This window comes from Phalacrocorax carbo, chromosome 2 (assembly GCF_963921805.1).
Source record: "Phalacrocorax carbo chromosome 2, bPhaCar2.1, whole genome shotgun sequence".
Classification (NCBI taxonomy): Eukaryota; Metazoa; Chordata; class Aves; order Suliformes; family Phalacrocoracidae; genus Phalacrocorax; species Phalacrocorax carbo.
Genome location: NC_087514.1, coordinates 116,117,208 through 116,137,024, shown reverse-complemented (window position 1 = coordinate 116,137,024; position 19,817 = coordinate 116,117,208). Strand labels below are relative to the sequence as shown.

Here is a 19,817-nt window from a genome sequence, read left to right as displayed (position 1 = left end):
TGCACAAAATCTATGGAAACTGGAATCCTCATTACCTCGCAAGAAATAAAGCAGTGGTACATGCAGATTTTCAGTTGATAACGCAACAAAATATCCTAAAGCATTACCCATCTTTTAACATTTTTATTTTAGAAAGTGAACATATCCATTAAAAAAGAAAATGCATGGAGTTAAAAAAAAGTAAACATAAAACTAATGACAAATTTGCAATAACATAAAATAATTCTACCTAGTGAGTCCCAACAATCATTAAATATACTTTGACCATAGAGAAGTTTCACTTCATTATATTACCAGTCTCTTGATTAGGTACACAAGACAACACTTTCCAGTAATTACCTAGTCATTAGAAGAATCAACTTCAGGAATCACTGAAGAATAAAATACATCATGGAAAATACATTTTCATACCACCTGGGAGGCAACCTAATATACATATGTCAACAAGGTACATCTTTGTGAGGTATTACAGTACACGGGAACCATTCCCTTTGCTTTCTAATGAATAAATTTTCCTGTCAGCAGTTCCACCAGCAAGTCAGCCACAGACTCTCTTGCCAGTTTCCAAACCCCAACAACTTCCCTCAGAGATTTTCTTTCTGTAACAGATAACACAAGTCAGGATAAATGATGATGCGAGTGAAGAAAACAGACATTGAAAACAGGAAGCCTGAAATGAAAACGTCGTCCACTCTTCCAGATGCGCACTAGAAGATTTCAAATCAGAAGCTTCAGCTTCTCAAGAACATTTAATCCCTCCCCTAGCTTGAGCTTTGCCATGTGTGGTAAAGTGAAAGCATGGGGCAAGACAATTCCAAAAGTAAATGAAGTCATTTCCAAAATAAGGAAACAATCTCTCATATTTAACCAAAGCACAGTACAAAAACCTTAGGATGAAGCTGCTCCACTCTAACCCTTTTGTAATATTAAACAGACTGAGGAGGGGAAATATCACAGTAGTTTTGCACAAGAAATCTTCAAGATTAATATATTTGCCCTAGACCTAAACTAAAAGAAGATCTTTTTCTAGCACTCTTGCACTGCAATCTCCAAAGAAATATCTCTCCCTACTTCCAAAAAAAGGAGCTTTTACACATCTGGTCCACCACTGTCCTTTCCAGGACAGCCAACAAATAAATGCTAGAGGTGTTCCGTCCCAGCCTGCAGCCTTTTGCACTACACTCCAGAACAGCTCGCTTGGACCCATGAGCCTGGGTTAACCAGAACTCAGCAGCAGAGGACCCCAACTACAGGCTCTCAAGAACAGGATTTCCTGCTTTAAGGTTGCTGAGACAGACAGACTGGGTTCAAAGATGATGAACTCCTAAGAGTTTGCCCACCGTTCAAATTATTTGGGAAGGAACTAAGAAGAAAAAAGTATTTTTAGGAATATCCAGGTTCTATGCAAAGGAACTTACCTGCTTTTTCATATCTGCTATACAACTGGTTTTTCACTGTCTTGTTTTTCTTCAGATTCTTCATCAGATCCTGAAAAGGAAGACAAGAATGCTATTAGATCAGTTCAGAGAAGACGACAAAAATAATAGAAAGAGAAAGACGCAGACCACCACTGGTAATGACTTATCAAAAGCCAATTCAAAGCGACTATTTCCTATTAAAATACCTACTTTTTATTTTAGATTTCTTTTCTTTTTGGATGTTTCACACTGAAGGCTTTTTAACAGTTATCAAACCCAAAACCCAGCACTGGGATCATCCTTGAAATACCAACCTTGTTAATGGATTTAGTTTGGAAGTGCTTCAAGTTTTCACTACGATACACTAGGGACAATCAACTCCACATTTGCCCACTGATGAACAGATCTTCCCACTTGCTACATCCTGCCCTTTGAAAGACTGCTTCAGAAAATACTTTCAAAGCAGCCAGAAATACTGCTTTATAAATTAATAATTTCTGCAGCTAGTGCTCAGGCAAGAGATTGTCTCACTCTAAGCCAGAAACCAAACAGCTCCCTCTGCCTCTCCCTGCCCAGTTCTCTTCTCCTCATCCCTTGCGTGCTCTCAGCTCTGCTGTGACAAAGCCCTGGAAGGCCCCAGAAAGAAAGCTTAGCTGGTCACAGGGTTACGTGCCCAGAGACAGCTCCTGCTGGAGGCATGGCTTGAGAGCAAGAAGTTATCAAGCAAGCAGGGTGAGCAGCGCTGACCCGCAGGTCTGGAGATCCGATCCAAGCCGCAGATGTCTCTGCCCACATCTGAGGTCACAGTCAGTTCTTGCAGCAGTCAGCCCTTGTCAGGGACGACCGAGGAAACTATAAGCCCATGCATTTCACCATACGTGTCTTGGGCAGTTAAAATGACACTCCCACAGGGGAAAGAAAAAAAAAGGTGAGTAAAGAATTGTCTTTGATAAGATGCCTGGGAGACTTACTTGGGCTTTTGCCATCAATTTAAAGCTGAACTATGTTCCCTCTCACAAAGTAGTAAAAAAAAAAGAAAGACAAAGCTGTTAGGCCATATTTTTTTTTTTGCCAAACTACTCTGAAGTCCTTTCCTTTCTTGGAATAGCATACCTGCCTTTCATTTTGAAGCTCAAATTGTACAGAAACTATAGAAATTTACTCTTTCCAGGCTGATTTTCCACTTGCTACCTCCAGAATGATTACTTGACAACCAAGCCTAATGTTGAAGATGAAGGGTCAACCCATATAAAAAGAAGTGGATGGAAAAGGGTACGGCCTGAACATGTGCATCTTCAAGGAAGACATAAAAAGATAAATATGCTGAAAATTCCAACAGAGCCTGTTATAAATGGCATCTCCTGACAGCAAAGATTCTAGACATGTTGCCATGTCAGCAGAGGCGTTTATTCCCCTCTGCATGATCACGGGGAATAGTTTATTTCTAAATATATTTCCAATCAATATGTAAGGCAAATTGACCAAAAATTGCTCTCTTAGAACAATCCATAGTTGGTCTTTTCTGAAAGAATCGCAGAATTTTGAAGAAAATGTTTTTAATTGTTAGCTAGCTTTACTGTACATCATCTGTTTCAGAATACTTTGTGACTACCAGTGTGTGTATTTTAGTTCAAATATATTCATTTGGCTGTTTCTTTTGCTTCTCATACCCATAAAGGGTGCTTAAACAAATTTACTTGGCAGTTAGGGCAGACTAGGAGAAGCCACGTGAGCTGTTACTGAAAGCCAGGTGACAAGCAGCCATTTGCTAAGATGAAAGCAATGGCAGAGCCATACACCTGTAGTCACCACACGCATGCTGAGGCATGACAGCTCACTGCACATGCAACACTGACCCTGCGAAACTGCGGAGAAAAACATGTTAGCTCCACTTACACTTCCTCTCACACTGTATATTCTATTGCCAAAAAAATCCCAGGCTGAATCCAGTATCATACATCCAACCATTATTCCTCAAGATATACTCACAGCTTCAACTAAAATACGTTTTCACTTTGAATCATTAATTACACTAGACACTGTCTTAATGCTTTGTCATCCCTAGATGGAGCCCTAAGTCATCCATTATGCCAAGATGTTCAGCAACCATAGAGACAGCCATTAAACTGAAAAATATCACCAACGTGTATAACTCTGTAACACAAGATAGGCAAACGTACCTGTAGCGATTAGCAGATATTAATATTTTAAATATATTGCATAATACAGCACACCTTTACAGAAGATATTTACATTTTAGGGTAAAAAGACTGTCATAGGATTTGGGTGTTCACGGTGTGTCCTCAAATAAACCAAATCCATTCAACCCATAAAGAAGTTACACATTTCCTTGAAATGCCTGCAAACACATTCTTAAATCTTGCAGTATTTCCATTTATTTTTTTGATTATTGGGCTCACACCTCAGCTAGAACAAAGCACATGATATGCAGAGTTAAGATGTAATTAACAGTTCCCCTCAGTTTAATATACCCACACAGCTAGCCTTTTTATACAGAGAAGGCTTTTTCTTTTTGTTATGAGAACAGAAAAGAGGCTCTCATTGAAATTTCAGTTTGCTTTAGAGCAGTTTCAGGTTCACCGCCTATCCTAAGATCCTGTAAAGCTCCAAGTTTAGGCTGGATTAGACAGTGCATTGCTGCATAAACACTACTGCTAGCAGATAAAAGATCACAGAATATCGCAAGTTGGAAGGGACCCATAAAGACCATCGACAGCAGAAACAAACAGTAACCACCTCCTTTCAGTTGCGGTACCATTTTCCTTCAAACTTATCCTGTTTTTAACACCTTTGGGGCACATCACAAGCCCACTAACTACATGTATTGTAATTAATCTGATAGGTAGTAACTAAACTGAATTAAAAAAAATATAAATCTTTCATTTTAGGATTGCAAAGTACACTTTGCATTTAAAAAGGAAAATACATTTTTTTCCCTTCACCCTTCCACCACCTCACCTTCTGAATGGGGTGAAATACGCAGAAGCTTAATGTCAATACGGAAAATCATTCACTATGCGAACATAACTACCTGCAACAGATTCAGGAGGAGAATAGAACTGCCCATCAGAGAGGACTCCTGGGTGAAGGAGAGCTGCTCGTTCAGAAGCATCTTGTGCTATCAAAAATCCTAGAAGGTAAAAAACAAAAAAACCACCCTGAATCCTCAGTGCTATCACATATTGGAGAAGACTATTAAAGACTGATGTATTATACTGGCATTCCTAACAAGTTACTTCCATAAATAAATACCTCAGTAAAAAGCAAACTGTTTATTTAACATTTATGTCCTCTTTATAACTTCAGGTTGCTAAGGAGACCCACCCTAGAAAAACAGAAGCACTGTACACACGAATGAAGGAATACTTCCTTCTACTACATGTGGTTCATGATTAGGATGCCGTATGTAAATGGCATCTAGTCTTAACATATCTAGTTACTCCAACCTTCAATTCCTTTTGGCTCAATTTCATCTAAAATCAGGAAAATTACTTGGAAACAAGATGGGGCTATTCTGGTGTGTTTAATACAAGACAAAAAACAAAAGGGGTTGGGAGCGAAGCTAATTCATCTCATCCTTACTGCCATAAACAGGCCTTCTGATAATAACAGGGCAAAGATGGCATTTTGAATCAACACAAGGCTATTGAACTTCCATCCTTTACTCTCTGCCACATGAAGACTGATGGGGAAAAAAGAAAAGAAAACCTTGATGTTTTACTGAATCAGGAGAGCTATCGGAGGGAGTCAGCAGTTATTAAAAAAACCAAACCTCTTTCCAACTTAAACTATTTCTACATACCTATTTATCTTATTAACCAGTTCGAAATCTCCAAAGAAGCCATCTATTTTACTTATATTTCCACTCTGTCCAAAAGAGGATGGTCAATCTCCAGACTTAACAATGAGTCACAAGATACCAGAAGACACATACTGGTTTCACTTTAGCTTTAAATCCTGCTCACAGAAGGAAACTATTAGAACTAGAGACCTTCTTCAGTGGAAAGTAAGTTTTGCCTTTTTTTCTTTTTTTTTTTTTTTTCTTCCTAAAATTACAGACAAAACACCTCCAAATTATAAGCCCTGTTGCATTAGGCAGAAAATGGCTGTGGTGAGGTTTTTTTTGTTTGGGTTTTTAAAAACAAAACAGTAAGATGGAAAAAAGTCAGCTTCCACTCCCACTAAAGACAGGAGAGAAAAATACCTGGTCAAAAAGCAAAAACTATTAAAATCTGTTTTCCTCATCCACCTCAGATTTAAAAGCAAATAAGGCACTATATAAAAGTAACACTACACAACACAATCCAAATGTGCCTATGATTTGTCTGACCTAACTGCTTAAAATCAGCATTTTATAGTGAAAGCCCATCTTTTTTGGAAATACGCAGAGTTCAACTAAAAAACATGTATTTCTAAATAAATACCATCTATTTCAAGCCCAGTAGGCATGAAGAAAGTGTCATTGAATCCCACAGGGATTTAGCAACAATATCTCAATTTTGTGAATAGGATCATCAAGTATTTACATGTGTATGTATCAAATACTTTCTTTGTCTATGAATATTCAGTATAAAAAACGCAGAGGTCTCTGAACTGGTTAGATTTATCTACTGAGATAAAAGTGTGATGCAGCTGTATTTACTCACCCCCTCAAAAGCGAAAGAAAAGAAAAAAGTTAACCTGAGTGTCCCTTTCTCTGGGCAAAACCCAGTGTATTCATTTAACCAATTTCTTTCTTGGAGTGGCAGGAAAGAAGAGGGAAGGGATCAAAGTAGAAAGATTGCATTTCAGCGTACTAAAAAAATAGAAGCATCCATGCCCACGTAAAGCTTTTATTTCTACCTAACAGGCAAACATGCCCTTCCAACAGTTTCAGACTGTATTTCAGGTAACAATGTACAAATAACAGGTTCGCTGTATAGCTACCCGCCTGCTGTTGAAACTAACAAAACACCTATAGCAGAAATCTACGCTTTCTTTTCCTCACCACTCAAGCAATATACTCTTTCAACTAAATCAGTGGGTTTCCTCCATTTAGTTGAATACATCAAGTGTCAGATGACCTGCTGCCTCATCTTGGAGGCTGAAATTCATATGTTCTCTGGCCTCACTCTGTCTGTGCATGAAGCACTCTGCACAAAACCTTTGATTTCCCTTTTCCACCTCAAAAGAAAAGTTAGTGACATTGAGTTAGTTATTGTGTCTACCCATTCTAATAGAGGAACCAGACACTTATTGAATGCATTACCCAGAAAATGAAAATTTAACTGACTTGGCATGTAAAATTTTACACCTTAAGCAAACAAAATTATGTGTATTCCTAAGTGCTTGACAAATAGCTGATCTGGCCCTGGTAACTTTTAACTTTGCCTCCCTAAATTAATTAAACCCTTCTTTGAAGGCATGTGTTCCTTTCCAGAAAAAGAGAAACTATGACATCTGATTTAATTTTTCCCACAGCTCTTCAAATTCTGAGAAGCTGAAAGAAGCATTCTTCTGCCAGATCACATGGGATCAAATGTTGCCAACTGCAGCAACTGAGGGGAAATATCAAAAGCTTACTATTTTCTTCTTCAGCTTCTTGTGGTAACACTTTGAAGTCCAAGAACCAAGTTTCAATCCAAGCAAGTATGAAGGATATGATGGGCAGCACGTAGCCAAAAGCACCCTGTGAGAACAGCTTGAAGGAAACAGAACCACACAACATTACAGAAATTACCTTGAAGAATCTTGCTTTCAAGAAAACAACAAAGTAAAACAAACATTTGATTAGAATATATACCTGTGAAATAATTACTTTTGCTAATAAAAAGGCACTGGTCACTGCTGTTGTAAACTGAAAGAGACAGGGTAAGAACAGTTAAGACTAATAAATGGATTTACTTCTTCATTTCTGCCATTATCTATCAGTTGCAACGTTAAATATTTATCAACAACAGCAACCTCACAGATTAATAAAACATAACAAGTATGATACAGTTAACTTAAGTGTTATTAAAATAACCTCCTTAATAAAGATAACTTTTAATATGGACATCTCCAAATGTTGATTTCCACAGAGCAGACAGGCAGTTTAGATGCTGCACAGATGCTGAGTTATATAATCGTGATCTTACTGTATAATGAAGATCCAGTATTTTATTCACCAAGTCCCTTAAAACAAAATTTAAAAATCTCATCTATGTATTTGGGAAAAAGCAAACAGCAATTGCTCCAAATGCTCTTCACTCCCATCCAAATCAAAAGATCCATTTCAAATAACAAAACATCTTTGCAAGAATAAATTTGAATTAATATTTTAATTCACATACTGATATTGTGAAAATTAATCACTCTGGAGACTTGATACTCCCTGACATATTTAAAAAATGGCAGGCACCATAAAACGTATGAAAAAACAAAACAAAACAAAAAAACAGTGGACAAGTACTGTTCACTTAAGCAACGCTTCTAACTCTGTTAGTGCATTTGAGTCCAGCAATTCTTTAAATAATAGCAGAACCTAACTAGCTTCGTGTAAGCACAGGTAGGATTTTAAGATTAATGGCTTTTGCAAAGCCTTCAGTGAAGCTTTATATATCTAGTTGCTTACTACCGTCATGGGTTCACTCTCGCCACCTCACAAACAACTGCATCAAGTTGGAAGCTGTCACTGGAAGAAATACTCTTAAGCTACACAACTACGAGTAAGGGATTTTGAGAGGCGTGTACTTAAAAATAAACACAATCAGAGCAGCAGTTACCATTATTTCAGTAAATCATGGCACGTGATCTCAGACTACTAAACAAACAGCATGCTACTCACTTGAAGAAAGTCACACGTGACCATATTCTACACGCACCAACCACAGTGTAAGGGGAAAAAAGTCCAAGATTTACAAGGCACTAAAGCCAACAATATGCCTATTGTATTACAATCTATAGTATTGACTGGTGGAAGTAAGAATTTGTCATCAAGTTTTGCATTCTTTCCCATCCACACAGCACAGCTGCATTACAGATATTTGCTCCAATCCACTGTGGTTGCCTACAGTTCTCAAGAACTTCCTTTCCAAGAAGCGATGTGTATTCAACATTTTGTATTGGAGCATGAAGCAATACAGGGGCTAGTGCTCACTGGGCGGCATCTGAATCTCTGAAAAGCTAAGAATGTGGGAGTCAATGGACAGCTGGATCTCTGGTATAAATAATGCTAATTCTTTTTTAAATACAGTTCACTATTTCAAACGCAAATATATTTCAAACATTAATTAACAAGTCAGAGGAAATAAGCAGTTATGACTAGCCACCCATACTGGATTCAAAATAAGTCTTCAATTTGTATTAGCGTAATACCTAATAAGGACAACACCCACTGTGCTATTAAATTCTTGTCTTTAGGCTGAAAATCTTCCACAGAACAGAGGTTTTTGATCTGTTACTGTACAGTGAATTTTTATATATAGCATCAAGATGATTCTTAACATACAAGCGTTAAGAGGCATCTAAAATTTTGTCTGTTTGATGCATTCTAGTTAAAACTCCATTAAGCTTGACTACTACTCACAGCTATTGCCCACCAATGGCGCAGTCTGCACATTGCATATGCAAGTATTAACACCTTAAATCGAAAGACTGCCAGTAGCTATAGAGAAAGGAAAAAAATATTTGTCGGTTAATTCAGAAAACAGAAGAACCACAAGATTCTCAGCTCACCGAAAATACTGACTGCTTACAAAACAACTTAAAACAGGACAATCTAAGTTCTGTTATTGAGAAACAAATTTGTATGTGTGCTTATAAAACAGAAACAGAACATAATTTCCCATTTGCAAAGCACTCACATGCCCACATCGGCTCAAATATGCAAGCATGTGCAATTCCACAAGTAAGTTAGAAACATAAGAAAGCTACAGAGAGTATGTTCATGATAATTTTACCTGACTGGAATCTAAGCAGTTAAATCTAGATGCAGTTAATCCAGCAAATACCCCGAACATCACTGTGCATCTCACTGACCTTAGTGCTGCGCTACTGCGCAAGAATATCATTAAAAACTGTAGAGACTTCACAAAGGCAATCAGAAAATGGGAAGAATTTTTAAAAACAATTTTTGTACTTACTAAATCTTTAGTATTTATTAAAATATTAACATTGCAACAATCAGTTATTCTTTACGGAGAAGCCTGCAATAGCAAACCATTCCAAATATTTTGCCGTAAAGCAAGGTAAGTTATGGTATTTATAGGCCAGAAAATTAAATCAATAGCAGACAGATGAGATTTCTGAATTAGGGACCCTAATCCTCAATTTCCCTGTTTATTCTTTGATATTAGATGGCCTCCAACTTATTTTAGATGTGTTCAGAATCTAAAATATGTGAAACAAATGCTTAAAAATGAAGAGAAATCAAGGATAGACATGGCCAGAGGTATAACGAACCCATTTAATCTTAATATGTGTTTCAGTGACATTTAGTAAAAACAAAAGAAATCCAGTATACGCCCACAAATCATTTGGCAGAATGCAATGACCTAGTCCCTTCCCAGGGAATAGAAGTCTATTGTTTTGCATTACATGTTTTTAACCCTTGGTTCAACTACAGGGCAAAATAATTTCCAGAGCATCAACATTTACAAATAACGTTTTTTGCTTTCTGCAGTAAAGTATATCATGGAGAACCTGCCAGCAAAATAATGAGAAAGGTGGAAGTAGCATAGTTTGCTAGCTTATGAAATTTTTGTATCCGGTACTTCATTCCATTTGACACAGCAAACAGTCCAATGCAGAAGCAAAAATAAGTTTTTACACCAGTTTCAAAGCGAGATTTTGGATATGGTCATCAACATAAAATGACTGATACCAAATCAACTCATCTCTGGTAGGCAAACAAGATCTGGCAGAATCAAGGATCTTGCAAAAACATGGGGGCCTTTAGAAGAACCGTAAAGAAGCAGCTTTTACTTTGAGAACATGGTCCATGCATGGCAAAATGCATTGCAACTACAGAGCTACAGCATTGCAGAAAGACAGAGAAATTTCCTAATGCAGTAGTTCCTCCCATGTGCCTATGGCGCTTATACATAGTAAAAGAGAATCCTACTTCACGTCATCTGTTTTTAGGACAATGTTAAAAAAACACCCTGTTTGAGTTAAAACACAGAAATGTGAAAAAAACCTGACCTATACAGGCCAACATGGGAACAAGTCTCTCCTCGCTGCAACTGACATTTCTGGGGAAGGACAAAAATGTCAGTTTAAACAAAATTATTTTACAGCTGGAGGACTATTGGTCTTGCCCTCTTAATGATTTATCTTTATGCTACATCAGTCTCACATTCCTGACTGAGGTTTTTCATCTGCTTTTCCACACCCCCCAAAGCAGAAGATGCAATTTAAGCATGCCTAAGCACCTCTAACGACAGGCTCCATGAGCCTGCTGCCAAAGCAGGACTGGGCAACCCCTCGATGGGTTAAATTTGGCACGAGTCCTTACGGTTTAAATTATCAAGAAAGATCAACCCTTTCCCAGGACTTAAACTAGGGAACATCTATGGAAGGTGGAATGTGGGAAAACTATACTTTTGCTGCTTTTTTTTTTTTTTTTTTTAAAAAAGAACACTTACAAATATATCAAAATATGAAGAAGAGTAGTCATATTGTAGGACTTCTTTCTCTAAGGTAGTCTCAATGCCTCCTTTTACCTACAAAGAAACAAGAGCACATACAGCTTTAGAACAGAAGTTACTGAAGCCAAAATACACACATCTGAAGGGTGAAATAGTTCCCCACTGATGTACAAAAAGATAACTAAACTAAGTACAGAGGAATATATGCTAAGAATGTCAATTTCAGGATTAGTGTCCTTATTTGTTTTTCATGATCGTATACAATTTTCAAAGTGAAAATGTTTAGAATTATCACCTGGCCTATGCAAGCTACATTTCAGACTGTCCCAAAATAAAAACAAACAAGTTCTTGGGGGGAAGAAGAAATGATTAAATATAAGGTCTGTTACACAAGTTTGTTGAGCATTTTATGTCTGATAAGGAGGATCAAACCAGCTGAACAGGTGAAAACACCCAGACTAGCACTCGTTAGTCACATGTTAGCAAATAGGAAAAAAAACAGTAACTGAATTAATACTCCAGAGGTTTTCCTTACCAGCATACATCCTATTTGTTTTAAGAGAGACAAGCAAATGAAACAACTGTAAAAAACCACAAAAGCTGCAACTATTAGCCCATTCTCCCACAAATAACTAATGCCCAAGTTTAATTCTTTCACGATTTTTCATTACATCTTCCTTAGCCACTGTGGGTTTTTTCCAGTGGAAGGATTCATCACTTTCCTGTTCAAACTGGGTGAGTAAGAAAACCCTTTAGGATGTCCTGGGTCAGGGAGTGAGGGGAGAATATATCTTAGTTGGGAACAAAAAACCTTAGTGTCCAAATCCTGTTGTTTTTAATATTAAATTCAATAATTAAGCACCGCATGAAATAGTTACATAAAGTACTGGAAAACAACACCAACAGAAGGCTTTAATACTGAGTTTGACTACTGTTATCCTTTTAAAGAAAGGCAGTACCAAAGCACACCAACAACATACACTCAAAGCAATGCGGTCTAGACACTTTCACACTTTCCCTAACTATACTGCCGGACAGCGTTTTCCTGAGACTATTCACTCCAACTCCAAATTTCTTCTACTTCTCCTCTCCCTCCCCTCCATGGCTACCTGACAAATAGTTTTCTAAATATAGCTTCCCCTCGGCTGCTCTACTGCATCAGGTGTGATCACGTTTCCAGCATAACTAAGGAAGATCAATTTCCCACCCTCCATGCTGTTCACTGTGTGGCTGCCTGAGCACCACATTGACGTAAGAATGAAGACAGAACTACAACAGCCTTGACTTAGGGTTTGCTCAAACTGCCATGAAGCTACTCCCTGAAGTGTTTAAAAATAAATTACACCTAAGCACGCTGGATAATAGCAACAAAGGGAAAACAATACTTACAGGAACTCTGGCGGCAATTCTGAAGTCCCATTACTTATGTACCAGTAGACAGTCATAATACAGCGCTATTATTTCACTTCCCAATGGACAAAACTTAACTTAAAAAACAGAACAAAAAACCCCTAACCATGCGTCAGATCACAGATATCAAATGATGGATTCTAATATTATGACTTCTGAAGACAAAAAACTGATTTTCATTCTTGATGACGTTTGGCTGTATAGGACTCCGGTTCATAATATGTTCTGCTTAAAACAAAGCTTTTCACAAAGAAAACTGCTAGGATCTTGAGGTCCCTTAATGCTGCAGCATTCAAAATGACACACCGTAAGTTGGTAGCATTCGCTATACAGAGTCTTAAAAATTCTGAGAGTGCTAATATGAAAATCTGTACTATGAAACCCCGACAAGAAATACAAACCCAGACTCTGCTCCTCTCAGTCGAACAAGCTGTTGAGAAACTGGCCTAAAAAAAAGAAATGCATCAGAACTATGCTGCTTTTTCTGAGACTGGCTAACTTCACACACCGGATACAACAGCCTTTCCACCCAGAGAGACAACAGATGTCTACTCCCAAAATTATGGCATTCAGGCAAGCGAAGCCTGCTTTCTTGAATTAAATCAGAAAGTGTAGTTTTTACTGTATCAATGAACTATGTGAACAGTCAGCTCCTGAAACTTTATAATGTCAGATCAATAACCAAGGTTACTTATCTTGGAATTGGAAAGGAATGCTGACCAAAAAAAATGTTTACTCAAGACCTTTCTTGCCTAGAAAAGGGATTCCTCCAATTTTTCCTGTGTTTTTCTTAACTGCATACTTTAGATTATAGCTTAAAGCGCAGCTCAAGGACTAGGATGCTACTTATGAAATAAAAACCAATCAGCTATCCTATTGCTTTCTGGAAATTTCAGAACTGCCTCATTTTCCAAGTTACAAATGCTGGAATTAAAAGGTGGCAAATGTGGGAGTTTATGTTGTTTAAATGCACCCTGCTATACACAATTGATAGCATATAAAGTTTGTCTCAAAGAAAATACATCACAGCAAAAGAAAGGTTTTGGCCTTTGGAAGTCTTTGCAGGGACGAAGACCTCAGTGAAATATCACTGATTTTGAGTTACTCAGAAGGCAAACTCTCAAATCTTGTTAAAATTCACACCTCTGGTAAATTCAAGGACATACAGTAACATTTTTGTTTACTTGCTGCCTATAAACTTCACTGGATTTCCAATGGTTCCTTCAGCATGGTTCATAGACTACAGGAACATCAAAAGGTTTAATGCTAAGAAGACAATAAATCATGTATCCTAATGACTAAAAGTAGATGCAGTTGAGTAGATACTATGTTCATGAAAGCTTAAAAGTAAGAAGCTGCTTTAATTTAAACAGCTACTAACAGCACATAATTTGGGATAGAAAAGAGCCATTTATTAGCTGCTTCTGAAGTGAATAAATAAATTAATAAAGTCTAAAGGTACTGAAAAGGCAACTCACATTTAATTCTATTATCCACAGCAAGGTTATGAATAAGAGATCAAATGTAACAAACAAACAGAAAGTCCTTCTGACATCTGATATGCCTTTCTTCTCTCTGCCTTCATATGACTCGATCCTTGCCATCAGCTGCGCTGGGTTGATGGAGTGGACATCCCGCAAGGAAGGACAGGATTCCACACTGCTGCTGTGAGCATTTTCTGTATCACCTGGCACCCGATTCATCCTGGGTTTGCTTAGAGTGGTCTTCTTCCAGCTGCACCATCACTAGAAGGCTGATCCATATAGGAAGAATTTCTAAACAAACAAATAAACCCAAAACACATTAGACACCAAAACCCCAGTAGATACTTTCATCTTACCATCTCAGTTCTCTTTTTGCTAAACTGACACCTAAGAGAATTTGGCAAGTAGGCTCTAAAAATGTTTCTGAAGTATGATATATCTAGGCTGTGTTCATCTCTCTGAGGATTTGTGAAACAAGAGACCTGATGTTCAATTAGATCGGTGGGAATAAGGGAGCACTGTCTAGATTTAGAAGGCTCTGTTCTCCACGTTGTTAGAGTGACATTATTAAATGGGAATGAATAAAAAGCATGATGTTGTGCGTCTTTAGGGTTTCCAACACTGATTTAAACACTATCAATAGGAAGCCAACTTAAAGGCAGTTCCACATACAATTCCTGAAAAATGGCAATGTTAGCAACCAGTACATCCAGAGCTGATACAACCAAAAGATTAGAAGTCCATTAAAACCCTGAATACTGTGGCAGTCATTCGACAAAGCAAATACACTGCTATTTGCTCTATAGATGAATTCAGCTGCTACAACAATTTACATTGCCAGACAGGGTCTCTGAAAAAACTGTATGCAACCCAGTGGTTAAAGGGAATGCAATTACCCTAAGTCTCTTCTGACTATAATGCTTTAAAAAAAAATTTCAGGTTAAATTTCTTATAAAACTGGAGCAGTTTCATGTACAAGTCATTACATTACTCCACAAGAACCTTTTCCAATTAAAGCTTCTAGAAAGAGTTGACTAAGAAGGTCACAAAAGTTTCAAGGAAACACACAGAAAATTTAATTTTATGCAAAATACTCAGAAGATTAAGCTGTATATCCTGCAAAACAAATCACATCGGCCAAGCTTCCGTAACGCTGGGGGAATAACTTTCTGAAATTCAAGAGCAAAACTTTCTCTTCCTGTGTGGGCTGTCTTTCAGTAAACTGCAAAACAGAAAGAGAAACCCTTCCCACTCTTCTATTCCAACAGTGTTTCAGCTCTCAAGTCTGCAGGCACAGTCAGTCAAAGCACAACTGAAAGTGCAGACGGGATCTGTAGCACACCGCTAGGCAAACATGAGGGTACAAGGACACAGGGAAAAAGAAAGATGGGGCAGGGAGTTGCCAGTGCACACACATCACAGCCGAGGAAGAGGCACGCCAGCCAGGGATGGCCAATGTCTAGGTCAAGTCACACATACAGCCTTCAGGTAGTTCAGAGTCCACTTTTCTTGGCCAACGTCATGAGAACAATAACAGACCCGCAACAGAGACAGAAACTACCTTGCCAGCTGAGTCTCTGCCTGAAGGGAACAAGGGATCAGAGGCAAACCAAGCCACTGTCAATCACCATCTCATTTTGGGATCCAGCTGTGGGCTGAACCAAGCACAGCACCAAGCACCAGCACAGGCAGGCTACTGCCATACTGCTCCTGCCTGGCAATCAACCCCAGGACGCTCCTGCCCGTGCCTTTCCAAAGCCAACCTAAGGTATTATGTCTTCTGGTTCTCAGTCGTAAGCCATGGGACCAGGAAAGCTGACAGGCCTTTTGCTGGGGCTAATCTCCTTTAAAGAGGTGTTAGCAGAGTACACATTACCAGAGAAATAAAGAAGTGGGAATATCAGATTATCAGTTTCATCATTAACTGGAATAAAAATAAAGACAGAAATCACTGTACTGCACTTGCTCCTGTTTCAATATCTTTTCAAGCCAATTTACAGCTGATCGTCTTCATTACTTCTCATTCTCACCCTCTTGTTTACCCAGCTTTGGGTGAGAGAGGTCAGGATTTGTGCAATGACTTTTCCCAGTAAGTATGAGTCAACTCTGTAACGCATGCTCCCTCCCCTCCTCTGCATCATGCACAAATTAGAATTTATGAACACCGTTAGGCAAGTGGAGAAACATTCAAGTTAAAGAAAACTTGCATCAGGTTTCTACCTTTTATTAAAAAAAAAAAAGGCACAAAAAAACCCCAAACAAAAAAACAACACACATTTGACAATTATAGTACTGGAAGGACCAGGAAGCTTTACTGTAGGAGCCCGAACGCAGGCTTACTCCACATTAAGAATTCCAGTGAACCTGCTTCTCTCCAACTATCCCATGCTCATACACATTTTCAGTCAGAAACCATTTTGCAATTACTTCTATACCTCTGTTCCAAATATCAGCCACTAAACCTTATTCTACAAATCACATTTATCTGTTAGTTTGATAATATCCACATTATCTAAAATGTCTGTCTACACAAAGTGTATCATTTAACTGTTCACTGTGCAGACATATTTCAGTACAGTACACAGTAAAGTTGAGCGGAAACATGGTTATCTCATAACCTCCTCCAGTAAAGCCTAGTACATAACCAGGGATTTGTGTTTCTTCTTTGAGGAAGAACATTTTGAAAAGTAAGTAAAAGTTCTGAAGAACTGCCGTTTATTCTGTCCTCTCTTCCCCCAAACAGAAATAGTACTACTAATTGCCACTAATTTCATTAGTGCCATCAGACTCAAGATTCTGTACAACAGAACAGAACAGTTCAGTTCAGCTGGAAGGGACCCGCACAATCACCTAGTCCAACTGCCTGACTGCTTCTGGGCTGACCATAAGTTAAAGCATGGTATTAAGGGCATTGTGCAAATGCCTCTTAACCATTGACAGGCCTGGGGCATGGACTGACTCTCCAGGAAGCCTTGATAGAAAGAGACCTTAATTTTGAACAGAACAGGTCTAGAAATAATTGATAATTTCTTATAAGATCTCAAAGTGAAGCTCACCCAGCTCTGCACACCAGAAAAGGTGATGGCGCTGTGCCTGCCACTGGACCTTCATGGGGCTCTACATGGAGCTAACATTTTGCTTTCTGCCCACAAATGCCATTCACCTTTATGCTTGCAGGAGAGGAGGCAAAACCTAAAGTGAAAGGAGAGGTACTAATTTTGGAGTATTGTTTAGGTGTGTGTTGTTATGCATCCTAGCCCTAGGTAGCTGCAGCCTGCCAGATGCCGACACAAAGGAGACCAGTGACAATGTTGTATTCCTAACTGGTGAAATCACTTTTACCCAGCTGAATCTCTATGCAATAAAATAAAATATGTTTATTCGCTGATCAATTCTCTGACTTAGAGGTGAACTTTCTCAGGACAGCAAATTCATGAGTCTGCATCAGCAACAGTTGAGCCTCAGAAGATTTTCTTAAATCACTGACATAATAAATAATGCAGCTTGTCAGAAGGACTGAATTCTGAATAAGTACTCTCATCTGGCGTTCAGCTTTGAAAGAAGCTGCTTCTGTTGTGAGCTTCAAGAGAAGCTCTTGCCTAAAGTGTGCTAATTTTTCCCACTGTACCAATTATGCTAATGAAAGATATTGCCTCTTCCTACAAACCTTGTCTTGTCAAAGGGATGTGGTTTCTCTACTTGTGCGTACACTTGATACTCTGCAGATTTCCAAAGAAAAATTATGTTTTAGGCCAGAACAGGATCTGTCCTGGATATTTTTCTTACTCAAAAAAAAAAAAAACCACAACAAACCAAACCCAGAAGAGAGCACGCTATGAGGAACAGGCAGTGTCCCTTATCATAGGAGAAAAATTACCCAAACCAAGGACATTTTCCCATTTCCAGCCTGCTGGGACATCCTAGGCTGGAAATCCCATTCAAGGAATCTATAACATTCATGTTCCATGTAGGTGAGAATGGGGGGAAAAACAACAATGAAAGACCAAGGTGAAAAAAGAAGTGAGACGAGGCAAAATTAAAGTATGCCAACAGAGTGGTAGCCCAGAAACCAGCCAACCACACCGCAAATAAAAGAAGGGGGGGGAAATGAAAGGAAGAAGACAGAGAACCATCTTTGCCTGCCCCTTCTCAGCCTCTTTCATGAGTTTATAGAAAAGTCATGGGGGACCAAATCCAAATTATAAGGTTCCTAATCATCAGCATTTCTTCTCAGGCAATACAAACCTCTGAAAGACCTGACCAGCCTGGCAGAGTACCCGTGGGGTTTGCTCATGCGGATGCTGCTCACTCAGCGCCTGACGGCCCCGCAGGGACCTGCACAGGGCTTTCGGGTACCCCATGGACGGAAGGAGGCTTGGGGTGGATTTGACCTTTCAGGCTCACTTCAAGGAAGTGCCAAACAGTTACACCTCCTGCTGAAGTGGGTAGATCATCTCTAGCCAGTGGAAATCAACCGTCAGCGCTTATGACCCTGTTCTTTCCTTTCCAAGAAAGCATTTCTTAGTTAGCTGAGCTGCTGAATTTGGACACTGAAAGCGCCTAACTGCCTTCCATGTAATTTCCACCTTGTGCTACCTCACGCTGCCAGAATGCTATTGCCCTTAGGATTATTTGTTCCAACAGTCTCACTCTTACAGATGTGGATGAAAAGGACTGACGGTCCCTGTGGGAAGCGTTAGGAGAAATAATCAGAGGGAGCAGTCCGCAACAAAGCAAGGCAGGACACGTTCCCAGGCACCTGCTGCCTTTCCCATCACACGAGCCACCCGAGCTGGACTTGCAAAACGGGCAACTGCAAAAACTAAGCCACCGGAAGCAAAGCACTATCGCGCTTCAGAGATTGGGGCTAATATTGGTGCTATACTAGAGCAGCACTCGCATGATGTCAGACGTGTTGCTTGCTAACGAAATCTCCCTCTCTGGAGAATCTTTTTTTAAGAGCAGCAGCAAACGTTGGCTATTGCCTCCATGGCGAGTCGTGTCCCAGCCAGCCAAAAGCACCAGGCAAGGGCAGCCAAGCAAAACACATCTTTAAAGCTTCCTCCTCTATTTCTACAGCCGCTGCCTGAAACGTGGCTGTCAAAGGGCTTTAGAGGAGGAAGACATATGTGGCATGTGTTTGGTCAGGTGTTTCCAGTGCTACAATGAGCTTTGGGCCACCTGAACCCAAGGGTGTGAGCAGAATTGCTGCACTCGAGTGCCATAAACAGCACTTGCTTTGTACTGAAAACTGTCCCACTGAAGTGCCCTGCTGTGTAACAGGCGTTCATAGGAAAACATTTGGGATGAGATATAAACCCAAGATCTGGCCATCAATGCCCATAGTTAAAAAAGAAAAGAAAAGAAATCATTAAAGAAAGAAAAAAAGCTAAGAAACACCCGCACTTCCAAAAAATTTCCATCTACACTGGCTAAAAGATGCAACTTTTTTTTTGATGTGGCAGTCAGTGCAATTATCTAGGAAATTGTTACTTCCAGTCCGGATCGTTGCTAGATACAGCACAGTACGGGAATGCAATTAGTACAGCTAGAGCTAATTGTTTCAGGATGTGCTAGTTCAAGCATTCATTTGCCTTGTGGGGCCCTTTGCAAAGAGGAAAGCATGCTCTTAAAAGGCACTGGCTACCAGTTCACTTTCAAGCAAAACTCAGGACATTGGTTTGAGCTTAAAAACTCCATATAGTCTGAAATCCTTGCTACCAACAGCCTGTCTTTGCCTCAAAGCCCTCTGGACAGGGGGCACTCCTGGCAATGGAATTTGCCTCTAGCCTCACTCTGCCTGCTGATCCATCAGATCCATGTTTGGACACATGCAAGGGCCTGTCTTGTCACACTGAGCTGCCATCAAAATACTG

The 19,817-nt window shown here is 39.3% G+C and overlaps 1 protein-coding gene across 6 annotated transcripts in view; it reads right to left on the bottom strand.

The window, feature by feature from the left end:
• Positions 1–1,418: 1,418 nt before the first annotated feature.
• The window catches only part of STARD3NL (STARD3 N-terminal like), a 34,658-nt gene continuing 16,259 nt past the window's right edge, over positions 1,419–19,817 (bottom strand). For 3 of the 6 annotated variants that reach the window (XM_064443958.1, XM_064443959.1, XM_064443960.1), the window contains exons 2-8: positions 13,936–14,232; positions 11,045–11,122; positions 8,986–9,063; positions 7,222–7,275; positions 7,002–7,119; positions 4,471–4,569; positions 1,419–1,488 (exon numbers count right to left, since the gene is read on the bottom strand). In XM_064443958.1, coding sequence (XP_064300028.1) covers positions 1,436–1,488; positions 4,471–4,569; positions 7,002–7,119; positions 7,222–7,275; positions 8,986–9,063; positions 11,045–11,122; positions 13,936–14,160 — 705 coding nt within the window. In that variant the 5' untranslated portion in view covers positions 14,161–14,232 and the 3' untranslated portion in view covers positions 1,419–1,435. The remainder of the gene's footprint in view (positions 1,489–4,470; positions 4,570–7,001; positions 7,120–7,221; positions 7,276–8,985; positions 9,064–11,044; positions 11,123–13,935; positions 14,233–19,817) is intronic. The other 3 variants (XM_064443962.1, XM_064443963.1, XM_064443964.1) reach the window with 3 other exon arrangements.